This window comes from Mizuhopecten yessoensis, unplaced genomic scaffold, assembly GCF_002113885.1.
Source record: "Mizuhopecten yessoensis strain PY_sf001 unplaced genomic scaffold, ASM211388v2 scaffold6135_1, whole genome shotgun sequence".
NCBI classification, from domain to species: domain Eukaryota; kingdom Metazoa; phylum Mollusca; class Bivalvia; order Pectinida; family Pectinidae; genus Mizuhopecten; species Mizuhopecten yessoensis.
The window spans coordinates 1466612-1494601 of NW_018406397.1; the positions used below are offsets into that span (position 1 = coordinate 1466612).

Consider the following 27990-nt stretch of genomic DNA (forward strand, 5'->3'; position numbering starts at 1 on the left):
ACCTTTGCTGTTTCTTGATTGTGTGAAACTCTTCACAGATACAATAAATTGCCATAAACTATTTATAAATTCCATTTTCAGAACTACTGCCTTAAATAGTTGCATTCAATAGTTCGATAAATGTGTTTATTGTGTATATGAAAAAAATCTAACCTTACTGTTTTTACCAATGGATTAATGATTAAAATCATTTCAAGATGACAAATATTTTTTTTTTTCCTTATTTCCTTTTAAGTTTATAATCCTTTTCTATATAACTTGGAAATAAAATTGAATTACAATTAAAATCGTTTTTGTTTTAAACTGCTTTTAGGATAAAACTCTTGCGTAAATAAGCATCCGATTCGTTAATTAAACTGATTTTTAGTTGTCGAGTGGCCAGGTGCTCTTTTCTTACCTCGGATCGTCGGTTTCTCCTTCCGAGTAGCTTTACTGTTGAAGCTCCCAGTTCCGGTTTAATTTAGCAAGGATCCAGTCGATTGCCCTTTTTATATTGCACACTAGTATATAAATCTAGGGGTCGAGCGATAGCGAACCCCTACAACTGATTTAATTTCCGATCAAAGTCATAAGCGGGGACCAAAACAAGTGTGTCTTTACAGCTTCTAAAACATCTGTCATTTCAAAGTGTCGACAGATCGTCGATGACAAGGGAAGGTCGACTGAGGGGAGGAGGAGTGCAATGACGGACGGGAGAAGCGATGGACAGCACGCGCCCCTCAATAACACAGCCCACCTGACGGACACCCAGTCGACAGCACAGAGGCTTGAGCACGGCACCGCGATCTTATATATATCAGCAATCAGCACCAGCTCGCAATCGGTATCGGTTCTCATTCGGGCCCAGACAGGGGACATTTCTATCCTGTTTTTATTGGACGGGGCAAGTATGGGCCGTGTCACCGATCGCCAACGGTGATATGATTATTAATGATAATTCAATAATTGAAGATTATGATTGAGGAATCATTATCTACCATTGGTGCTAGGTAATGAAACAGTTCGCGTGGGAGAAATCCCGATAAATAGCGTAGCCCTGAGGTTAGTAATTTTGTCCTCCTGACCTCTGGACGGAACTGGGTCATTTAAGTCGTTGTTAGTTTACTTGGTTATTTCATACATGTTATTTGGAGCAATTTGAATGAATTTAAATCTGCTTAATAAAACTCAGCATTTAGTTCAAATTATTGTATGTATTTTGCTCGCTTGTTCAATGAATAGGATAGTAATCTTCGATTAATGGTCTGTGGTATCTAACGTTACATTTATGACGTCATAATAATAATGACGTCGACAAGAGGGCCATGTCATTAACAGTCCACATGAATGCCATCTAACCTTGGTAGGGTCAGTTAGTGCCACGGAGTTGTATATATTGAGTCTTGAAGCAAAAAAAATTAAAAAAAATCTTAATCTTAAAGGAGCACTGATGTATGCGATTAATCTAAACCTGTATTTTTCAGTCTTTTTTTAGATTATTAATTTATCATTTATCTGTCATCCATTATTTTAATAGGGCTATATAATTTCCACTGCAAATTTTTCAACGAGCATAACTAAGAAATTGCGTTCATAGGGTTATGAACGCAATCAGATAAGCGTCATTTTAGATTTTCCCCTCCCACCGCGATTTACACGAGACAACCGTTAGAAGTAAACATTTTGGTGACTTTAGGCTTCGTTTGAACTGATTACACAGACACTTCAATATCGAAAATGAAAGGGAGTACCTTTGTTTAGATCAATAATAACTTAATATTTAGAATGTTAATATAAGGATTGAACGATATTTTTTCAATGTTCATGCCGGTATGAAATTTGAAAAAAAAAAAAAGTTCTATTATTATATCTACTCACTGATATATTTGTTTTTTCAAACAAACAAATCAATTGTAACTCTTAAATACGACGTGTAATGAACACGTTGTAATCTGTCACAGTAATATCTACTTCGACCTTGTTTTCCATTCACCGAGATAAGAAAATTGGTCTGCGGGGTTGGTGGTGTGGTCTGTGGCTCTCCGACAGTACGGCTATAGGTACATAAAGTGTAGACAGATTAAAATTGCTTTCTCTCCTGCAATTACATATTGCGCCACAAGAAGGTAACCGAATCGATCTTACGAGATTTTCACGCACTCTGTGCAGAGATTTGCAAACTAGACCAGATGTGAGCCCATACCTTCGGGGTCGTTTTTTTAACTTTCCCAGTTTTCTCCGTCTCATCTTGCATGAAATTAGTTTTTGTATAATATAATCTCATGTGGCTATATACTTGTTAACCTCTACAAAATAAGGTCTGAACAAGTGACGCTAAAAGGAACGTTTATTCGGGGAAATATCAAACATGTGTACTATAAGTAATTGTTCTCAAGTTGTTAAACGGTTCAATTAGTGCAACTTCGACCATTTATATTGATTAAAGTATAGTGGATATTATCGATTTCTTCGACAAACAGGACTGAACAAGACAGTATCAGTACAATAAGGTAATACACGTCTATGACACAGGGACCCGGCACGTTGACGTACACCTAACAACAATAAATGCTATGACGTAAGCACTTGTAACGTCATTTCCGGCATAACCATTTGAAATGTACACAGCTCTAAAAAGATGTAGTTTGAAATTTTGCTATATTGTGAACACATAACCGCTAGCCACAATCAGTACTAAATAAGGTCAACATTATTCAGGTGACTAATTCAATATCTCATCCAATCAGAGGTCAGAAGGGCCATTTTCGATTTTGAATCCCCCCTCCCTGTGAAAAAAAAGGGGGGGGGGGAGAAGTAGTAACATTTGGTTAGGTCTACACGCACCAAGCCTGGTTAAAAGTTGCCTTGTCGAAATTAATTAGACTATGTCTACGCAATAATCAAAGGCAATGGTGGTAAACTTTGAATTTGGTCGAAAAAGAAGAGAAAACAATTTGTGGGTGGGTTGCTATAATCATTAACACTTTTGTGTTAGTGAATCATGAGAAAAAGGATTGATTGTCTCGTCCCCTAGATATATATGTTTGACCGATTGGGCGTGTCACCCGGACCTCCGTTTGACGTCAATATATACTGTAAATATTGATATCAACCTATTGACACGTATAAAACAGTGTAATTAAACGTGTTTAATTGCTCTTAAGTTGTTAAATGGTTCAAGTATTGCAATTTAAACAATTAACCTTATATAAATAGGTCGTCTTATCAATGTCTCTGGCAAACAAGATTTCTCCCAAGCGTAAGCATTTGTAAGGGACAGACAAATCGATATAATAATGGTAATTACGAATTTGTGACACAGGGGCTAGACACATTGATGTAGAACTAAAAGCCTGGATGTAAGCATTAGTGACTCAGGGGCATGGCACAATTATACAATAATAAAAGCCTGTACATAAGCATTATTGACACAGGAGCATGACACATTTATAAAATAGTAAATGCTTTTAAGTAAACATTAGTTACACAGGGGCCTGGTACATCTATACAATAAAAAAGCCCGAACCTAAACATTTATAACACAGGGGCCTTGTACATTATACAATAGTTACACAGGGCCTGGTACATTCATGCAATAATAAAGGCCTGGACAGACGTTTTTGTGAAACAGGGCATGGTATATGAATAACAATTTTCTTGATGTAAAGTTTTTGATACTGAGGGACCAGATATTTGGTGACAAATTTTCATGAATATGTAATTATGATCGTTAGCATGACTTGTGATTTGTAGCCTCAGCCATGACAATTCCACGTCCACCTGACAAATGCTATCCAGCTGATGTAATCTCTAGCCCGGAGTCCGGTGACGGTCAGTGCTCTATCACATACGACCAGAGCACTGCTGTGCCGAATTTCGCGTATACCTACAGATCAAGCTTAAAACATTAAAAGGCTAATGGCGGTCATGTTGGGATGAAATAACAATGCAAGCACTTATCAATTTCCATAAATTTAATCCCTCCAAAGTTGAAATATAAGTACAATACGTTTGCATATCTTCATAAAAGCGATGTTAATTATTGGACTATTAATGCAATGGTAATTATTGGGCTGTGAATGCAAAATTAACAGGATGACGTCATAATGATGTATCAGGAAATGGCGCAATTATTATGGGGGACATCTTGAGTGTTATAGATACAGTGTAGTCCGTTATGATTTGAGGACATGTCGCATGACTTCTTCATCAATATGGCAGAAATATGATAAATTTGATACCACTGACTCTTTGTCTTCAACATGTATAACACATTCATCTTTTTTCTATAGATACGAATTTGTATCAATGAATTGATTTTGTATGAAATTCAAAAATTCCGAAAAGGCTTAGATAAGAATGTATTTGCTTTAAGTGCAAAATGATAATCCAGTAGTATTCTTTTCGCTTAAACTCTAAACACTGTTTTCTAAGTAAGTGATTTAGACAAATTGAAATGATTATTAGATAAGATCTGTATCAGATTGTCAAGTGTTTGTGATATTTATTATATGATTGTTTGCTTTAATATTCATACACATGCCACATTGACTGTGCTTTTTGTTTTACTAGAACGTGATTCATACTTTCACGTATATATTACATAATGTATATTTAACCCATTTTGCTCGCTTCGCCGACGTTAGCTTTTAAAACTTGGTCATTGCCCGACCCTTTAAAAAGCGAAACACTATTAATAAAACTGATAACATAGATTTTAAAAGATTTGGGTATTTCCTAAATTGTTTAGAAATTCAATCTTTTAAGCAAGAAATTGATATGGACTCAGAATACAAAAAATGTAATCATTATCCAATGTAACGATAGTATTTAAACCCAATCATCAAGCATAGTTAACGTTGTGGAAACAGGTGATTAGCATCGACTACAGGTGAAAATATAGACTTATCTCAACCCACTTACCCATTTAAAAGATCATAAACAAGGGCTTTGCATCGCTTGCGCATTTCGTCCTTTTATTGTCTCTTGGGGGTCCGACCTCCCCGCTATTGGGGGTCTACCTGCCCTGACCTCGAATACCTGGTCATATTAACGAAGAAGCGAAGATCACCCGATGCCCTGGAACCATTCAGGCTATTGTGTATTGTTTAAAGGTTCTATTGTTAATTATATCTCATTAGGCTGACCGTACACGCTGTATCCTCGGGACGGTGTTAATGGTTATAACACAAAGGTTAGGACGTTCTTTGGAAAAAAAAGTGATCAGCTTGCTAACAAGAATCAATAATACTTGGCGTTTACCACCCCATCAATTATATATTTTTAATTCTTAGCTTATTTACTTTTCTGTTTAATTAAATGTTTATAACGTACGCTACCCCACGCGTGGTCTAGTAACAATACACTAGGTCAAAAGGTCAACAGGTCAAACTATCGGTTCATGGTTTACAGGAGGCGTACTATATTTTTTGCTTGCGCTGATTGTCATTCCGTTCCTTATAAAATCTTTATAAAAAAAAATATGAATTCTAAAAAAACATATATGATACATATTTATCTTTATGTATGTTCCAAGGAGGCGATGCCAGATGCCTTCTGACTGTGATTTTGGAACGAGGAAGGGGTTGTTTGGTGCATAGATATTCGTCCGCTGATCAAAATGGCAGTTGATGACGTCGTTGGACATGGGTCATACAATTACTAACAATTTTCATACAAACAATTGTTTATGCACCTCGTTTTAGGGATTAGACAAAATTTAGTTTTTAGCACATGTGAAAAACAGGAACAGTCAATGTCAGTACTTCCTTACTATCCGTTCGTTCCATGTCCAGTTTTAGTCCATATGACCACAAACGCACGGAGACAAACGGTAGACCTAAAGGTAGACAGCTACATTTGTAGTTGAACCTGCCGAACTCCCCATCGAACATACAAATGTACGTAAACAAAAGTAACGGTGTTGACCTCGAAGCTAATTGTTGCCCGTACTTTTGTCTTCAAGAAGTGAAAGTGATGTACCCACATATTTCACATATTTTTTCCAAATCAGCTTTCGTCATCTTTTAGAAAATCGTTTACATATTTTGGTTGCGACCCTTTTCACATTAGGTGGGAAGTAATGTTTACTTTTCGTTTAATTAGAGAAAGGTTACAAGCTATATTGTTCATGAGCGATAAACTTTTCTTTCCTAGGATTATGCTGATGATGCTGTTTTAACCAAACGTTGTGGTTACAGCCTTTTAAAATATTGATATTCATGTTATTGTTAGATAATGATTTGTCCATAGATTGATTACTCGACTAATGAATGGTAAATACATCGATCGGCTCGTTGAAACGCTGTGGCCACACACAAGGTCAAACGACATACGAATTAGCTACGCAAACCTCTTTAAGAAGATTTAAAATGAGAAAAATAGGCTTTAGAAATATGGCCACCTGCTAAGCCATACGGCTTAGAGCTTGGTACAGTAGTTCTATTAATTCCCAAACGTTACCTAATGTGTCGGTCTGGGAAGTTGTGCATGCTCCGCATTTTACGGAAGCGATTTGGATACCATTTAAGATGATGAAAACAAATTTCGAGTTCTCTATGTAGAATAGTGTGAAAACGTTAGACTCATCGTAAAGCTTGTACAATTCCCTTTCCAAAGATAAACAGCTTTACGAGATTGGTAGAATATTAAAGAATTTAGAAACTGTTGAAATTCACAGTTATATAGTTCTCGTTCGTTTAATTTTGTCTCAAAACCGACAGACAAATACACTTAACATGTCTTACGAGAAGGTTCCGTCAGATGTTGCCTATTCTACATGTCCTGGAATGTTGTTGTTTTGGCTGTATTCATACCGTAACAAAAAAACGCATGTCCAATAACAAAGTGACAATAGAATTAATGCGTTTTGTCTCCAGAAGCAGACCCTATTTCCATAAAAACTGTCGGTGAGTCCTGATGGCAGGTTTCCAATAAGGTACGGAGGTATCCATTGTGTTCATCGAGTGTCGGAGACAGGTTTGGAGGATGGTCATCCCCACTACTGACCGGGGAGTAGACAGGAAGCTTATACATGCATATTCCTAATCAATGAATTGCGGCGCCTTTTCCACTGACATTGCCGTTTCCTGCTCACGATTTACTTTTAGATAATTTGTAATAGGCTCTCACCATAAACAAACCCCTATGACTAACGCTTAGGTAAGTTGTATAAGGCTAGGACAATCAGCCAGATCTAAAGTCACTATTTAATTGATTTTAACTTTGCAGTTACCATCTGCCCGTCTCTATAATAAAATATCAAGAAACCCCTATGACTACGATAAGGTAAGTTGTATAAGGCTAGAACCATCAGCCAGGCCTAAAATTACTATCTAATTGATTGTTAACTTGGCAGTAACCATCAGCTTGTCTCTATAACGAAACCTCAACCAGCTCATATGACTAACGATTATAACCAAGCAGGCAGAAAATGACTATTTAGTCATTTGAACTTGAGTGTAACTATTCGCCAGTCTCAATAACGAACCGTCAGGCAGTCAGCATGACGATAATTAACAAAGCTGTAACCATCGACAAGTTCCCGATAAGGACGTAAAGATCATAATCCTCATTACAATGCACAACAGCAAAACAATATTGAAGTGTCTATAAACCATAATTCGAACTCAGTATTAGGAAATTAATGCAAAATTGAACAAGGCAAAGAATTACATGGATACCATTCAGAAAGCACATGTATAATAAGACCAGGTGTTCCGGAGTGTAAGCGTCTTCTGCTCCAATGACCCGTCGTGTAAATCTATGTCAAACCTAAGTAATGACGCATCCTCACATTGAGAACTCGACTAGTGACACCAAAGCAACAAAGCACACTAATGAGCATAAACAAACGTAGACCTCGGGATCACTCAAAGAAATTGCATAGCTTCCTATGAGATCATGGTGGCGACCATTCAACTTATCAGTTGCTTCCATCAATCTGCATCATTGGAAACCCGGTGTAGTACGTTTGTCCGTCAGCAATCAACTGCGACTTATAAACAGCGAAGGTAAGGGAAAGAGGGATGCTACTATAAAGAAAGGGAAAGATCGAAGTCAAATGTCTAACGATTTAGAAATAATGTGATATAGGCTGTGATAAACAGCCAGTGCCTATAACGATCACTGGTAAGTAAGGCCAGATAATTAAAGAAGAAGAAATAAACAGATTGTTGTTTGTCAATACAAACGTAGTAATAAATGGTTTTATAAGAAGACTGTACTGTCGTACTTCTGTAATCAAGACGCTTTAATTCCAATGTTAATTTCTGAATTGGCGAATTTCTTAATTGTTAAATTATGAATATCTACTTTATACAGGATATCTAACCTTGTCTTCAGCAATACAAAATCACGAGTGTGGCTAATATTTTGATATCTTTCACGATTTCATCGGAACATGAAACGACGCATCAAACTGACAATACAATCCAGACAACCCTATGCGACAAAATATAGTCCTCTCTGCACTAATTTTGATAAAATGTAAAAATTCATAATTAAATTCCATTAGTTACCTAATTAAATTAGGTAGGCACCTAAGTTAATATTTTTGATAAAGTATGCCAAATTACTATCATAATTTAACTATTTAGAAAAAGTTCCGTCATAAGCGCCGAATCTAAAATGGTGCCGAGTCGGAAAAAGCAGAGTTGTTCTGTCACCACTTATATATCCTGATGATAAAATAACAACACCATACCTATGTAAGTTTTCCTTTTGACACTGGTTCTCTTATACATTCTGCCGCCAATTGCTTAGCCTAACTTGGGACATTAAGACGCTGACACCGTGACTCTTCTCCGATCAAATAGTTAGAATTGCTGACCTGCATAGCCTGCTGGCTTTCATGAAACTGAAAGTTGATTTGTGGAATAAAACGTTGCGTTTCCCACAGAGAAAAAAACCCTCATGATATTTCACTGGGATAAATGTAATAACATGCAATATGTTTTTACATTTATCAATATGTTTTTGGCATTCTGTATCAATAACCAAATTGCAAAGGTGTAATAACATATATTTGTCTTACATCCTTACTCTTCGAGGTTTATTGTAACCTTGATGGGCACATTTCGATCTCCAAGTAATGGCATATTTTATAATAAACTTGTACACATTTAACTCTTGGTCGATCTGAAATTAACCAGTACTCCTCTTATATGAAATTCCTAAATAATTGGGATTTTTCACCTTCCATTTAAGGTAACAGTAACATACGATGACTTCTGGGTCATTTACAAGACATACAAATGAAATTAACCGAATAGTTATTACATCTAGTTTGATGTTACCTGTTTCGCTCACCAGATCAAATTGAAAGAATACGAATAGAGCATTGTGAACTAATTGAAGCAATCCTCATTTATATTACTACCCGTGGCGATGTTATTCGGTATTATGGACACAATATTTCAAAATATTCAAAGCATGATCATAAAAACTGAAATAAAATTTGTGTTAAACCTTGTTTTGAAATAAACAATTGTAAATTACATTACATGAACTAAAAGGAAACAAAAACAAGTGTCATGACACTGGTGTAAATTTGTTATCTGCTTCATAACCAATCATTTCAACACAAGCTTCGGGAAGGAAGTAGCATTAACCTGAACAACAGATGTTTGACGTGCCTACTTGCAGGCATGTATGCATATGTTCGTAGGTATGCATGCATGCATGTATGCATGTATGTTATATATGTATGTATGTATGTATGTATGTATGTATGGATGTATGTATGTATGTATGTATGTATGTATGGATGTATGTATGTATGTATGTATGTATGTATGGATGTATGTATGTATGTATGTATGTATGTATGGATGTATGTATGTATGTATGTATGTATGTATGTCTGTATGTATGTATGTTATATATGTATGATAAGTATGAATGCATGCATGCACGCATGTTTGTGTTTGTGGACATATATCACTGTACTACTATGTATTACAATAAAATGTGTATGCTTTTGTCTATGAAGAAAATGAAGAAATAAAAATTAAAAAAATAAAATTAAAAAAAACCCTTAACAGAACAAATGCGGGAATAAGGAAGGGGGTGATGGCTTGGTATGCAGTGGACACAACCAGAGAATAATATATCAATATACGTGTGATCATCACATGTTAATATCATATTACTATATTGCAATGAGAATATAGAACACGATTCGGTATAATATAATTATGTTAAAACCGACTGAATTTTCAGCAATGCTGTAAATGGACACTCGACGACTGTTGAAATGTATATATAAATTACACATCACAAAATACCACTGACTAACTTTTGACAAATTGTGTATGTTACAGTGTACCACCATGATTATTAGAAATAAAATGTGATATGTGTTTTTTTACAGCCACACTTATTTTACTATCATGATGTTCTGGCAATAGTAACGACCTACAGTTCGAGAGTTGATGAAGACAAGAGACCATAATGGATACAATAGACAGCAACAGGAAAACATTTTGAAACTGAATATTTCTTGGAAAGTCGACTACTGTATGATTTAAGGAAAACTAATAGCAAATTGTGCTCGCTTTGCATATTTTTCAGTACAATAAAGGCAGTTCAGCTTTCATAACACAACGACATTGGTTAAGGCGGTCTGCCATATATCTAGTGATATAATTAGAATCGATATACCGATCTCTCAGTTAGCACATGTTATGCCTCGTGTAAATATGTATTTACAAGATTTCGAAACCAGGACCATAAAAACTGAAATATACTCCTGTATTTTACAATCAAAGCTATCTTACAATAGGGGTATTCTACCAATTGGAATGGACCACATTCCAAAGCGAAGAAAAACTTTGAAGGCAAATTGCAACGAAAATATTCCTTTAAAAAGAACCTGAAGCGATTTAACTACAAGATTTCGAAACAAAGACCATGAAAACTTAAATAAACTCATGATTTAATAATCAAAACTATTTCACAATATGAGTATATTCTGGCTAGTCACGGGTAAATATAGTTAACAGTCTGAAGTCTTAACATTATAAATCTGATGTTTGTTACACAGAGACCAAACAGAAGACATCGAATCATGTAATAGTCACGGGTAAATATAGTTTATCATGTATACAAACTAAATGAATTGATTTTTTTCATGAATTGTTCATAATTTCTGCAAAACTGTGTTTATTGAGGGCCTAAGCCTTTAAGACAATGTCTGTTCAGAGTATGTGCCTCTTATACAAAATATTTAAATGCTGATATGTCTATCAGTTTGTTATGATCATCTAGCTAGAGGACAGTACCTACTGTTATAGGTGTAAAACACAACTAGAGATCATTGAACATACAATGAAACGTAGGTGAGTTGATAAATCAAAACAAACAAAATTGCAAAATAACTGCTCGCTTTGCTTTTTATTTTAAGTACAATAATGGTAAATCACCTTTCATAACACAACGACATTGGTTGAGGCAGCCTGCCATCTATCTAGTGATAATTAAATTACCAAAATAAAAGTCGACAAACCAGTCTCTTAATTTGCACATGGTGTGCCTCGTGTGGCTATACACGCACTTTTGTCACATTATCGCCTGTTTTGGTGTAAACAATGTGATAATACAACCTACTACACGTAAATAGCGTGACCTACATTGTGTTATGATGACACAGAACTGCAAACAAATTAGCAACACGGTCATCACAATGTGAAAATGGTTCGTTGTATTACCTATCGATCGTCTTGGTCAGATCTGTGTTTGAAATTTAATATCTTAACAAAACTATGTTCAGATTTATAATCTTCATTATTGAGGCGTTTAAGTTAAACATTTTGGTTATTTATATACCTTTGTACCATTTTCTGATTTTATAAATGTAATTCAGAGCCAAGACTTGACAGGAGCGGGATCACTATGGCAGCCGGATGTCTCGGTCACAGGGATGTTTGAATCGATGCCATTGAGTTAAGAGTGCGTGATCAGTGCTGTCTCGAATGACAGAACGACATGTCGGCCACTTGTTTTACCTTTACCATCACATCTATACATTGCCAAGGGTCTTTGTCATTTGTATGAACTTACATTTACAGCTAAATTGAATACAATATTACAAACCGGAAATTCTTGCTGGAAGATACAATAAATTAGGAATGAAATTATTTGCTATTTCTTATACAAACTCGCTCAAATACTGGTTCAAACAACCACAATACTTATGTAAACAAAAAGGTTTTAATGGCCTTATTGCTTAGCTATTCATTTTATTACATGAAATATGAATAGTTTGATATGCTTCCGCTAATTCAAACCTGTGATGACCATCTCCAATTCCTTATTGAACCATGTAATTCATTAGCTTTAAATTAATCTACTGGCACTGCGAATCTGTTTCGGAAATGACTCGGCTAAACCAATAATCAAAAGACGGGTTGGCTACTTTGGATCTGGCATCAACTAAAATTAAGATAAAGCTTGGTGAACGTTTTGCCATCAGTAAATCAGACAGCCCAATCAAGTGTTCAGTGAGCTATTCAATGGTGGCTCTGAATATAACATATCTTCGAAGAAATCGACAAGCTCCCTTTTGGCCAATACATTTTACCTGGTTTTAACTGTGAATTGGTTCGAATATCAACAAAACTTTGTGTGGATGTTTTGAAAATCAAAGTTATCAGAATATCCCAGATGAAACAGAGAAGAAGTAGATATTGCCTATTCAGATGCAGACATCTTGGATTTTAAATGTGACCAAATTTGCGCACGTTTTGCTTCCTTGTTTAGGAACTCGTAGTGCTTAAGTTAATAACGATTGCAACATAATTATCATATCTCTTATTTGTCTTTAAAACGGCTACACCATCAATACAAACTGTCCATAGTATCCGAAAAATCAGTTTTGGGTAAAAAAAAAAGTATTGTATTACGAAATAACTTGATTCATTGCCAACAAATATAAATTTGAATAATGTCGGCAACTCATAAACTTGTGCTTGTTATGAGATCGAAGAAACCAGATGAGAAATTCGAAGTAAATTAAACGTTCTGGCGGCCATCTTTGAAATATATCCATCCGTGTAAAAACAACTATTCGTAACCACGAAAACAAAAAAATAGGTCAGGCAGATAAAATTTAAAAGAGTTGATATCTTTAATTGCAAGAAAAACACTGACGCACACGTCACGATTTAAGCGATCTCAGCCATTTTCAGCTATAAAATATAGTTGCAGCAAAACGTGACCGAGTGACAACGCTGCAAAAAGGTTTCACACTTTTGTAACACATTTCATCAATTTAATGTAAATATCTCTATCGGACCTCCAAGCTTTGTTTCAGTGATTTTTTTTGTTAAGCCTGGTTATATAAAAGTTCCTTCAGTGCTTACTCTGGTATTCGTGACACTTTGCATTAAAGACAAATAGCACGGTCATGAGTTACACAGGAGCCAAATAGTTCATGTAATCCCACTATGGCCGTGTCAGCCAATATCCTTACGCGTAAGGTAAAAGCCGATTGTTGACACTGAACCACTTACTGGCGTGATGATAATTGAAAGACGAAATTGGTAGGAGACTGCTGCTTATATATCCTGTCACCATTTTAAAGAAAATTCAATCGAGAACATATTCATTGTCAACGAAGCTTAACCTGGATACCATCGTGTGTATTGGCTGTTTGGCAACGCAGACGTTGGTAAGGAATTGTACTCGCTTATAGAAAAATGGTTACGGCTACATTTATATCGCAGTCCTTCAGGCAACACGTGACATGCTAACTACGCGTACTCAATAAAAAGATGAACTGAATCAATGTTTAAGTGTTTCAAAACATAACATCACTTACAGTTTCAATTAGTTTTACTTCAGACTTATTTTTCGATTTTCATTACATTTCTCGTATATATATAGAAAAGGAAGCAACAAAGGGGAGTTTTCTGGTTTAAAGTAACTTCATTGTAAAAGTTGTTCATCTCTCATTTTAATGCTATGCATTTTATATTCATGGATAACAACATTATTGTCTAGATTCAAAGTATTTACTCCTGTAGTGTTTTTCTTCATTTTTGTGTATTTTCTATTTTCAATTAACTTTTAAAACAATGATAATTATGTAACATTTGAATTATATCTTATACTTCGTTTGGAAAGGACTAAACCAAACATTTTATAATAGTGACAACGGTAATTACATATCTTGTTGGGGGTACCGAGGATTTATGTAAGTAATTCAGAGTATTCATAAACGAAACTAAGATATAAATAATCGACCATGTACGCATTACAATATACCAGAATTCGGTTTGTCTATCTGATATGTTTACTTGAAGTTCTAACCTACCGGAAGTGACATTATTGTAACAATCCAAATACGGCCGGCTCATAACAGCTTTGCTTCAAAGAAGTTGACCACGCAATGTTAAGGACGCAATCGGATCGAGTTTGTACTTTTCGGATTGTGTGGTCTACATACAAAGTAGACAAACTTTCGATTTATTTCTGTCTACCAGGGCATTTAGTACTATGTCTGCTGATAAGTGTATAGATTTACACTGTATGACCACCAAAACAACATTCCATCCCTTGTGGTTTTATAACGATGTAGGATATCTGTTCAAATATAACGTAGCCGGTGGCACAACTGCAAAACTCACACACATTGGAAGGGCATTGGCTAATTTGGACAAATATCGGATTCAAATGGCCGATTTTTGAATCGGTGGTACATGTATCTCTAAAACCGGGGAAAGAGGACGACAGAAAGGATGATAAAAACGACGACAGCGACAATATCAACGACTACAATATCAACAGCGACAATAACAACAACAATAACACAGCGAGAATAGCAACACCAACAAAAACAACATAAAAAGCAACTCCATTAAAAGCAACAACGATAATATAAGCAACAACAATAGCAACAGCGACAAATAGCAACAACAACAATAGCAACAACAGCAACAGCAGCAATGGCAACTACAGCAATAACAACAACGACAATAGCAACAACAACAATAACACAGCGAGAATAGCAACACCAACAAAAACAACATAAAAAGCAACTACATTAAAAGCAACAACGATAATATAAGCAACAGCAATAGCAACAGCGACAAAAAGCAACAACAACAATAGCAACTACAGCAACAGCAACAGCAACAATGGCAAAAACAGCAAAAACAACAACGACAATAGTAATAACAACAACAATAGCAGCAACAACAACAATAGCAGCAGCAACAACAATAGCAGCAGCAACAACAACAATAGCAGCAACAACAACAATAGTAACAACAATAACAATGGCAACTACAGCAATAGCAACAACGACAACAGCAGCAACAGCAATAGTAGCAACAAAAATAAAAGCAGCAACAACAACAATAGTAACAACAATAACAATGGCAACTACAGCAATAGCAACAACGACAATAGCAGAAACAGCAATAGTAGCAACAAAAATAATAGCAGCAACAACAACAATAGCAATAGCAACGATAGTAACAACAACAACAATGGCAACTACAGAAATAGCAACAACGACATTAGTAGCAACAACAACAATAGCAGCAACAATTATAGTAACAACAATAATAGCAGCAACAACAACAATAATAGCAGCAACAACAGCAATAGCAATAGCAACAATAGTAACAACAACAACAATGACAACTATAGCAATAGCAACAACGACAATAGCAGCAACAACAACAATAGCAGCAACAATTATAGTAACAACAATAATAGCAGCAACAACAACAATAATAGCAGCAACAATAGCAGGAGCAATAGCAACAATAGTAACAACAACAACAACGACAACTATAGCAATAGCAACAACGACAATAGCAGCAACAACAACAATAGCAATAGCAACGATAGTAACAACAACAACAATGACAACTACAGAAATAGCAACAACGACAATAGCAGCAACAATTATAGTAACAACAATAATAGTAGCAACAACAACAATAGCAATAGCAACGATAGTAACAACAACAATGGCAACTACAGAAATAGCAACAACGACATTAGAAGCAACAACAATAATAGCAGCAACAATTATAGTAACAACAATAATAGCAGCAACAACAACAATAGCAATAGCAACGATAGTAACAACAACAACAATGGCAACTACAGAAATAGCAACAACGACATTAGTAGCAACAACAATAATAGCAGCAACAATTATAGCAACAACAATAATAGCAGCAACAACAGCAATAGCAATAGCAACGATAGTAACAACAACAACAATGACAACTATAGCAATAGCAACAACGACATTAGTAGCAACAACAACAATAGCAGCAACAATTATAGTAACAACAATAACAATGACAGCAACAACAATAATAACACAACAATAGCAACAGCCACATTAGTTACAACAACAATAGTAACAGCAATAGCAGCAACAACAATAGCAGCAACAACAATAGCAGCAACAACAATAGCAACAGCCACAATAGCAGCAACAACAATAGCAACAGCCACAATAGCAGCAACAGCAATAGCAGCAACAACAATAGCAACAGCCACAATAGCAGCAACAACAATAGCAACAGCCACAATAGCAACAGCCACAATAGCGACAACGATAAATCAAGTTAATCTGTTATGTATATAAGTAGCACTTGGGTTGTGTACTGTTATTTATAGTCAATAAACACTTCTTTGCTGACATTTGATATGGGACAAAACAGTTACTTAAAACGGAGCCGACCTTTTGCGGTTTAAAAGTCCTGAGAAATAAGGTTAAAGCGGTAACACAAACCACAGCTGACCTACTTTACAAGGTATATTATACGTGCCTTACTGCGGTCGGAATGGTGGTCATGATGAGTGCATTCAAATGTGTTTTATAAAAAAAATCATAAAAAGCCGGCAATGTGACATACTGATGTTTTATTGTGAAATGTGATAGAGTAACATTTCATCATTATGACCCCCAATTCTTGCCACCAGGTGATATCATATGGAAGTCGACAATCTGATAAGCTGGTATACATTTCTTCAGTAACATCCCATCACAAACAGCCTGCAATACGCTTCCCTGGTAGGCTAAATTACCAAGGTATTGGTGATCGATCATTTATAATTAGAACCAAGAGGTAATAAAATCGATTTCTTATGTAATCTGTGCAACTACGATGGTGATATATAAGGAAATATAAAGCTTTAAGAACGAAAAGATGCTGCACTTAAACCGTCCAGGCACTTAAAGATCCATACACACAAGGTCTATGTCAGCCGGGTACAAACTTAAAGCGATTACGTAACGAAAGAAAGAACTTCGAGCCTTGTTTTCTTACGTCCACGGTGAAAATCGATTCAAATGTCTAACAAATATATTTAATGAAACTTTGAAACGTTTTGATAAATCCAATAAACCAATTACTTACTGCAGTCTGTAGAAACAGTACTTATCAACTAAACCAACACACTTAACGAACATTTATACACGAAGCTTAACATTGCGATACATTCTTCGTGACCAATGCTTTACGAAAAAAAGGTCTACTTAGTCAAAACCGGTGACTAAATTGAGACTTGAATGAATCCTATTGATGAATTAACTTAACACATAAACACACCTTTACATTTTTTGTAATATATACAATATGCCAATAATTAATTACACTGCCTCCCACAGCTGTTTCATCCTTCTAGCAATCACTGGTGGTAAGTGAGAAACACCATGGCAGCATCGGGTCAAATATCTTGTACACTTGTGATACTGCCAAAATGGTAATACGTATCTTTAAATACTTCAAAATTTTCATTAATCATTCCAATTAATATTTTTGCAAATTTATACTGAACTGCAACTGGTCTTGCTATGCTTTTAAGTCAGTATTAGTCGAAAGTGATTTGCCTTCTTTTCCTGATTCCAAAGAGTGTGAAACAAAACTATCTCTCGCAGATTTATTTTGGTTGACTGTTATTATACATATAACCATTGTTGTGGAAACAATAAGTATCCTAACGCTGCAATAGTTTAGATGTTTCAACATATTCTCAGGTAGAATGGCTTTATCTCATCTCCTAAGTCAGACACCAATGGAAACCCCAAGGCTTGTAACGATGTTGTTTATCAACATTTCGTTAATTGATTTATGGTAGAGTGTGCAAACAATGGCATCTAACATAATATAGTATCATGACGTGTCGACTCTAACAGCCACATTAGTATATATATATATCTGTATATTGTTTAAGTTAATTAACAGGACGGATAAAACTTGTGTACATAACTTTTCCAGTGCAAGTTTAGCCTATTCTTAAAACACTTAAAACTTTCGGCGTTAACCGCTTTATCTGATAAGTTGTTCCATACCATTCTTCTAATCTGTAAAGTACTTCTATGAAAAATGTTCATGAATACTAATGTCTCGTGAAAACCAATATTACATATTACATAATATTACATAATACTATATGCACAACCAAAAACTTCTTGTTTACTATAATATTTCATCTCTGATGTCCTTATTATACAGTGGTGCAGTTTACGACAACAGTGAATATCAATATACCGGTGAAGGAGATACAGTGTTACACGTTTGTCTTAAGAATTTGGTTTGTTTGTGTTTTACGTCCTATGAACAGCTTTGGTCATTTAAGGACGTGCAAGACTTTGGTGGTGGAGGCAGGCCGGTGTTCCCGAAGAAAAAATACCGACCTACGGTCAGTTCCTGGCGACCGCCCTAAGTAGGCCTCGAACCCGCGACCCAATGGTGAAGGCTTAGTGGTAGCAGAATGTCAGACCCTTTAACCACTTAGTCACCGCGGCCCCCTTAAGGATCCCTGACCCATTGCAGGCAAAACACTAGAGAGTTCCACTGTAAAAAAAAATAAAGTAACCTCCCTTAATGTCGTTTTGGATATTACTGTATCACAATTGGGGCAAAGTGCACTTCCGTTGACAAGGTAGCTCTGTTTGTTAAAGAGATAAGAACTTGGGATTCAGGGTTCGAATCCTGGTCTAGCCTCGCTGAACTTAACACCCTGAACAATGTTGTTAAATATTTTCGTTATTTCATCTTTGTCGTATCAGAAATTATTTTTCAAGGCTATAGTCATACAAGAGATCAGTATGCAATGCATAATGACAGTTTTTGGCAGGGTCCCGGCGATTCTTAAATTAACGCGATTTTTTTTAAATGTAGATATGCAGAGTAAAAGCACCAGTTTATGCTTATAAATAACATGCATGTTCCGTTACCAATGTAGGTCCGGACACGGCTGCCCACACAATTTCACACAATTCTTTATCTGTTGGAGCAGACGAGTTTTCGAGCGCACCGATACACAAACGTGTGTCCCTCGCGCGCCAGTGGAAGTGAACGCCCGCTGTCTGCTATGCCGTTTACATCATACGGCCATTTGTTGTTCTTATATACCGCTTTATCACAACCTAGTTTGTAGGTTGTCTCAAAGCGGTTCACAAATTATTATCCGTGGTTCTTTCTCAGCATACAGCCGATGCTGCCATTTCGGCGCTCAAAGCTATCATTTAACATTTCTAGCATTGCTCAACCACGTACTCACTAACAGCTAAGTAGACTGGAACAAGCGGGGTAAAATATCTTGTTTAAAGATACAACACAGTGCCGTGACTTGACTCGAACCCGCACAACCCTTCGGTCACGAGCCCAGCGTCTTAGCACTAGACTACCGTGCCTCAATTTAGTAAAAAATATTGACTTACATTTGGAAACTTATATATGTATTACAAGATCAACCTACAGTACCAAACAGAAACTGAACTACCACGCGAAAAGACAACAGCAACCGAGAAAATATCAACGCGTTAGAAAAGAATAAGCATTGGGACACCCACCCAATAATTGAGGCGATATCGGGAGCTTGGAAAGTAAATCGTTTCTTGAACCTCATGTGGCTCCAGTCAACACCTTAATTCTTTATTTTCAAATAAGTTATTGTTTTCCTGATGAGTACTTTAAAAAATAAATGGTCATATGATGCTGAAAATCAATAGGGGTTTTCTTCATCGTAGTACATTTTCCGTCACATGGTGATTAACTCCGGTGTGAGATCATCAGTCTCCGTAGTTGGCTTAATGAATGAAGACATTTCGGTACATATGTAACAACTAATTGTACGTAAGTTTACAGCGTGGCCGAATCGACATCGATTTGCGTGGACAACTCGTTCATATTTTACACCTTTGTGTGCATACGCTTCAGTGGCCATTTGTCTGGTGAAGGTGACAGAGTACATACCGTAATAGTCATCGAAACGTCACATAGAAACACCTTTTGGTTGTGCTACATGATTTTTTTCACAATCCATACTTACCAACCGGAAGAAATGTTTTAGAAATACGGACTTAAATGGACGAAATGGCTAATGGTGTAGCTAATTTCATTTTCTGTGTTGTTTACTGAATTTGTAAAAGGTGCGTCCTTTCTCGAATTTCTAGTAAATATTAAAGTTACAACAAAATACAACAAAACATCTTACCTAGAAACAGAAGGCGATCGCCACCCGGGTTCATTCAAAAGTGTTTTTAACATTGTAAGGTTTGTTTTTATAGGTGTACGAGACGTTGCGTTGGTGAAGGAGGGGCTCGTATTATGGCAAAAGGGGACTCCATAACCTATCAAATATGCGGGCAACGAGAAAACCAGTGAAACTGTCATAACAAAGTGCAAGAAGCAAGTCAGGCAAGGTTTACCGAGATCTGATTGAACTTAGAAACATTATTCAACAAAAGGGGCTGCCGGCTTCGAAAAATATATAAATAAAACACGATGTTTATGTGTTAATTTGGTAACAACTGTCAATTGAATAATGACCCTTCCAATTATCAGAAAAGTCGTTTAAGCTCTGTTTAAACAATTTTGTTCACAGCCACAAACTCCCGCATCTGAGCGCTTTAGGCGAATTTCCACTCCTAGTAGGAAATATTGGCCGATCTGTTGCATCCGTTCGTGACGCTAACAAGCAAAACGTAGAACTCGACTTTGTTTCAAACGATATAGAAGATATTTAATTACTTCCCGTTGAATGCCATGTTAACTTCAGCAGTAAAGCAATTTACCGATATTTTACACCAGTGCGAAGTGAATAGAAAATACCCCTCTGATTGGTCAATACCAACGTGTTGGTTCATTTCATACTGTAGCAAATTTCACTTTTGTATATGTCATAGTGTGACAGATATCGGTTTAATCAAGTTGATGATTAATAACAATGATTTGACGCCGTCGTTCATAATAACCGCGTTACTGTGGTTAAGAATGGATATATTGAATCACGTGGTTTGAATGCTCATGTTTCTTCGGTGCATCCTGACCTGACCTCGACCTCGGCAAGAATGTATACATCACGTGCGCATTCCTTGCAATCCTGAATCGTTACTCGGCCTTGCGTAAGTACATGATTTTTCCGCGTGTCTAATCCAGCGGTACTAATCTTTCCTAATCTCGTCGGCTTTACTGACGTTCAAGGTCAAGGCCGTTCAGAACTTTTATCACAAGGATTACCATGATACCGAAGTATACGCCCAACCATTTTATTTTATCATTAATTTTTATATAAATAGATTTCTAGTAAATATTATGCATGTATTTGCATATCTGTGTGGGTTTGGTCACTAGGGTATTTCATTTTAATCTTTCTTTGAAGTATTCATCAAAGGAAAAACATCAAATCAAATCCGTATATGATTAGCGATTTAATTAAAAAATAGCATTGATATGCAGAGATGTTCATAAAGCGAAAATTAATGTTTCATCATGCATACCCTAAAACTAGTCAAAACGGCTAACACCCTTGTTTTCTCAAAGATGCCACAATCATTCATCATTCTAAATACCGCAGGGGGTAAGACAACTGACATTTTCCTTTTTGCTAAGGAGAAGCGGTGGAAGCTCTCAGGTTCCAAGACAGGACTAATCCTCGATGTAGTACGACAAAATTGAGGCTGCGGGAGTGTCACCACTATGACACGTATAGAACGTACACCCCTTGATGAACGAGGCGGTGCCAAGCTTGTCTATCCGGTAATTAGTCTATACCAAGTCTGTCTATCCGGTCCGGTTATTAGTCGCCTCTTAAGCAAGTACGAATTGTGTTTATGAGACAAGTCCGCTATATAAATTGTTCATCAAATAGCGATATGTCTAATTTTAGATAATCGTTATTATCCAAAATAAGGTAAAATGATACATAGATACTTTACTTCAATTTTGTAATCGGACTTAATAGGAAAAATACGTAATATTGACAATCAGAAGTGTGTATATAACTACATATTTTTCATATTTAGAAGCATGTGATTCTGTATTAGGAAGGGGTCGAATATATTTGGAGAGGGGGATACCAGATGTTCCAGACGAGACACATTGAGGAATGCCCAAGGCTACGCTAGGATAATTAGTATCTGCCGTACTGAACGAAATCACACCCACACACTGACAATTTTGATCAGTGCTGAAAGGCTAAATATAGTTACCTCCCAAGGTCTGTACTTACACAACCACGAACCCTGACAGTGAAATACAAATAAAAACCGGTGAATTGAGAGAACATATTTAAATATTTAGTATCATAAATACGAACAACTACTATGAGGAGACAAAAAGACCTTTAATATGATAAATACGTCCACCGCGTCATATCTAGGACCCTCCGGGATGAAAAATTTCTAAATACAAAAATGTGGTAACTGAAGAAATACAGTGTCAAATTGAAAGTTAATGAAGGAATATCTCGAGTGTTAAGAAGTTTCGTAATTTTGGTACATTCTCAAATTACTAATTACCTTCATACGGCTACTTTGAAGGACGTGTGTTTGCAGGCGATTGGTACATTGGCACAATTAACAAATGGCACTAGAATTAGAAATGGCTAATGTCTGTAATGGTATGAGTTGACTTCAGTACTTTTCGGGCGATGACCTTCGAAACATGTTTTCAAACCTTGAATGGTCACCTGATCTTCGAATCCATCCGCCCACAGAGGTCAGTAGCGCTCATCAGTAGCAATCAGTAATTAAGACTGACTGCAGACGGTCAAAATGGGCGTGAGTTATTTCGGCCACTTTTGTATGTCCGCTGAGTCTGAGGTCGGAGGAATTTCGAGAGAAATAACGTTTGACATTGACAATAAGTTGTTTGTTTCTAAGGTTCATCGTACGGCTGTAATGAGGTTCACAGCTGGTCAAAATCGGCCGGATCTGCAAATTGTCTGCACTGCGCATGTATTTGCAGCAATGGGTAGAATGGCAGGGGCGGGAACCGTCACGAGCGAGTAAGCACGTGCCAATACAAAGTCTGCGAAATACATCGTGAAATGATGAACAACTATGTTTCTGACCTGTGAAACACAAATCAACATGTTTTGTCAAATGCAAGTCATAATAACGATGTCAGAATATTTTTTCGGTGGTGATTATGATCCTAACAAACTTAACTATCTGCACCGGAAATGGTCATTTACTCTGTGTAATTACTGAACCCTTTCTACCAAAGCCTGCATTGAATCTTTGTAGACGTAAGGACGTGCTACCAGTACATAGCATATTGATGTCGTAATGCCGGTGAGTTTGTTTGTGTCCTTAGGTGACATATTTATATACATGTAGTTAGAACTCCATTTTAGTTCGGCTCATTGACGTTGTGATGTCGGCGACGTTTTTTAAAAAGATATTTATTTTCCAAGTTCTTACCCTTCATTATGTCTACAGACACACACTGAAAACGATGCTAACACTACAGAGGTATTTTGTGACATTCAGTTACTAAATAAAAAGTACAAAGTCTTATTACTCCCGATCAACGACATAACATTCTCTGCACAAATCACATGTTGTCCAATAGTTTTACAATTTCGTCCATGTTGCAGACGTTAATCTATCTTACCAAACCACATCTTACCTGTAAGAGATATCAGGTAAACAATACCAGCAGTATATTAACCTACCCTCATACCTATTGGGCCTATACTGCGTTATCACCGTCTACTACAGCCCAATGGTTCGTGAAACTTTCCAATGGTGACCATCTTGACAGCCGTAGTCACTTGATCTATATGTTTTGAAACATCCAACAAACAGACAATGAATATTTCGTAATGTGCCTTGCCAGTTGTTAAATCTAGTAATGTTTGTAATTTCAGGAATCAAAATGAATAACCATTGACATACCTGCATGACAGAGATGATCCAAAATTATTTCGACACTGTACTATATGCCTGTAGTATTTTGAGCACAGGTGAATCAGATATCCTGATCAGGAAGCCAAATACATAACACTATGGCTTCATGAAGTTGAACAGATTTTCAAAACCTTTCGTTCATACTAGCATATAATGACGTATGACCCTTGCCATCTCTCAAACCTGACATTAGACCTAGGCACAACACGGTAGAGAAATATGTACATGGCTGGTCTTCAAATTATACTACAGTATCATGGTTCTGGATACTTTCTAGGTTTAAGATGATGTTGTTTGAAGTTTTAAATACTTTTGATTCCTATGACCTTGAACATAGGTCAATGCCATATATTTTAGAACAGTTTATGGGACTGTATCATATCTAGCTGTGATTGTATTCCCACAACATGATCGTACGAGGCGACTTTGTGAGGAAGCCTGCAGAGTTGGTTTTTTATGTGCCTTCTGCTAAGAGGACTTTGTAGAGAATCGTATCCGACTTGCTGTCCGCATTTTAACACTTGCAAGTCCTTTGTCTTTTCTTCCTGAACCCTTATTATCATTGGTAAATCCCTAGTCACTGCTAGTTAACCTTGGAATAATGTGTGATCGACTTAGATAGCATGGTGATGTATCCACGTACTGAATGGCATTTCAGTGTGTAGCATTCTAAAATTGATTAGCATAGTTCCAACATTATTGGACGCCGTTGTTTTAAGGTCTTGATTGTAACGAAGAGTAAAGTCTCAACGAACCTATGAACGCGGATGTTGGTGATTAAGACATCTTGTCCCAGTCTCATGAACGTACAATAAGTCTCATGAACGTACATGAAGTCTCATAAATGTGCAGTAAATCTCACGAGTGTACAGCAAGTCTCGTGAACGTACAGTTAGTCTCATAAACGGAATTGTTGTAAAATAGATAAAAGTTTAATTTTTAAACAAGTATACCATGCAATGACAGCTGCAACCCGTGTTTCTGGCTGTATAAACATTTGTGTGGTTCAAAAGTTTACAAACACAATATCAAAAATGTTCACAGCTGGTAAAACAATAGAAAATTTGATATACAGTGTAATAGCATAAACATCAGTATACTTTTTTAAGTAGTTTTGATAGTCAATAATTATCAATGTATTGTCTTATTTACAAACACTAACATCAGTGGTTGTTTCCGTAAACAGCGATTATCTCACCATGTGTTCGGGAATAAATAACATGTTGTGATATTTTCTTCGTAGACCAGTTCCTATCTTAAACAATGACGAAGATTGTAGGGAGCTCAATGAACGCGATCATTTTACTTCAAGCTGTGCATCTAAGATACTTAATACAAAGCAAACTCAGAAGCAACGTTATCTCATTAACATGCATGAATGTCACGTGAGGGAGGGAGCAAGAGAGAAAGAAGAGCGTGGAGCAGATTTTGTTCAGGGTGATCGGGCCGGTGGCGCAGTGGATAACGCACTCGCCTTTCACCAACGTGGTTCGATTCCCCGATCGGACGTGGAAAGGTATATGGGATCACTTGCCCGACCACGTGGGTTTTTCAGGAGTAACTTATTTGTAGCGTTTTTCTAGAGCCACCAGAACAAGTATTTAACGGTAATATTTGAACCAAATTTTAAACACAACATATTTGTCTGTCATTGACAGACTCATTTGATATTTTATATCATAATTCAGAGAGCTGCGCCGTCCGTGATTTTCAAACAAGAAGCAATCCTAAAACGTCCTTATACCAATAAAGAGGAAAACTTTTTACCCCAAGTCATTCAGCATCGTAGGCTAATTTCGGTTAAAATGTACTCTTGACAATTCGGTCGGACGCGGCACGTGTTTTAAATTATGAAAAGAACCGGATGTTTTTAAGCTATCACGAGAGACAAAAATGCACATAGCATTCACAGCCAGATAAATACAATACCATACTTCACCGATCATACATATCAGCTCAAACAGAAAGACTTTTAAGCAAATTACAAGTGGACGCGAAGGGAGGTTTGTGGCTCGGGGACATTAATTGGGGACCCTCATCTCCCTTCCCTGACCAGTTTGCCAATTTCCTTTTAACTCATTCACCCTTGAAATTTCATAATAAACTGTTCCAACCTTTGAATCGGAAGGGTTCAAATGACTCTTCAGGGGTGAATAAGTTAAAACATATACATTTTACACATTTGGACATCCTCCCTCAAATCAGTCTCCGATGAGACTATGCCTTATATTTGTCAAGAAATTATTATTATTCAAATGAGAAACAATGAGTGAGTGATACACACGAGAAAATGCATAAACGATGACTTTGTCCTTGACCCTATCACAAGCATAATTGGCCCCAGTGTTTATTGCGTGAGGCAGCTTTTGGCGTTAATACCGGCTTCGACTATTTCATGGAATCGGAAAATTGATGCACATCTCAGGGCAGATGTTGATGAACTTTATATGATGGCTGATCGTGGTCGTTTTTTCTTATTTCTCAAGCATATGTCAAGCTAAAAGGGAAACCTTCTGAATGTGTTTCATCTATCTTAAATAAAATGGAAACAGATACATACTCCTTTTGATCTGATCCCGTTACCAACAAAGAATGTCAATGTGGCGCAACTTCCCTTTAAAAGCAACGTCAAAACAGCACTCCACACTTTTTCGATCTAATCATATTTTACACTTTCGGAACACATCTGGACTTCTCGACCCTTTGACCTTCGACATATGGACGCAATAGTCACTTGCATTAGTCGTTCCCAGTAAATAACTTTGTATTGTTTAAAAGTTCCCCATCTATTACCCTTTCATCAAGCCATTATTTTGAAAGCAGATGCTTTTGTTATTTAATTATTTATTTTTTATATAGTTTAAAACAGTTTATATCTGTTTCCGCTTATTCATATTTTGGAAACAATACGTATATCAGTTTTTAACTTGGTTGAACCAGTGTTTGAGAAAATAAATGTAAAACACACACTAAATGTTTGAGTTTTACCGTGACTTTCCATTGAGAAACCGACTGACATGCTTTGTTTTATAGTCTAGTTCCTTGTTCCCAACATGTAAATGAAGTAAAACATACTGAGATTTAATAAACACTTGTCCAATGAAAGCAACTTTTTCAATGACTTCAACTTGAAATGTATAGAGGTTACACAACGAGTGGTTGATGAATATGGTATTTATTTCACTCGAGTTAGTTAATTTTCAAAAGTAACAAAAGACACGAGCTTTAGCGAGTGTCTTTCTGTAACTTTTGAAAATTAATTAACGAGAGTGAAATAAATACCATACTCAACAACCACGAGTCGTGTGATCTGTTTCTACCACAATCTCATGTGTGTTTGTGGACAAGGCTGGCGTAGTGATATGACCCATATGTAAAAAATAACTCATTATTGTTCAAAAATTACTTTCTTTTTTACAAATTTAATAATTGTCAAAATTAATGTTCCGGCAACAACTTCATGAAAAAATATAATACATGAACGGCTTTAAATATTGAGAGTAGCAGTGTTGCATTAATTTATGTAAATAAACCACGGACTATATGCGCGTAAGCATATCGTACGAAGTATGGGCCTACGTTTCTATGTGACAGTTCTATGGTTGACGTTATAGTGAAAGTTCGGGACGTTGGGAGAACGAAATATTTTCCGACACTGTGACAGATCTTGTTTTGGTTTCACGACCTGGACACGCGACGGTGTGACGTCAAAACGATATCGAGCGTCTGTAGCAATTTTGCCTGAATCTAGCGATCAAATCTTTTAGTAGCATCTTCTTTTAATATTGCCTTAATAACCCCCCTTTCCGCATAACCTCACAGAGTCACCAACATTTGTC

At 36.5% G+C, this 27990-nt stretch overlaps 1 protein-coding gene across 1 annotated transcript; it reads left to right on the forward strand.

The window, feature by feature from the left end:
- The first annotated feature begins 682 nt into the window (after window positions 1-682).
- Window positions 683-16591, forward strand: LOC110451613 (probable serine/threonine-protein kinase clkA). The gene is made up of 3 exons (XM_021499734.1): window positions 683-887; window positions 3733-3859; window positions 15370-16591. Exons 1-3 carry the CDS (start codon window positions 683-685, stop codon window positions 16589-16591), a joined length of 1554 nt encoding a protein of 517 aa, XP_021355409.1.
- Window positions 16592-27990: the final 11399 nt, after the last annotated feature.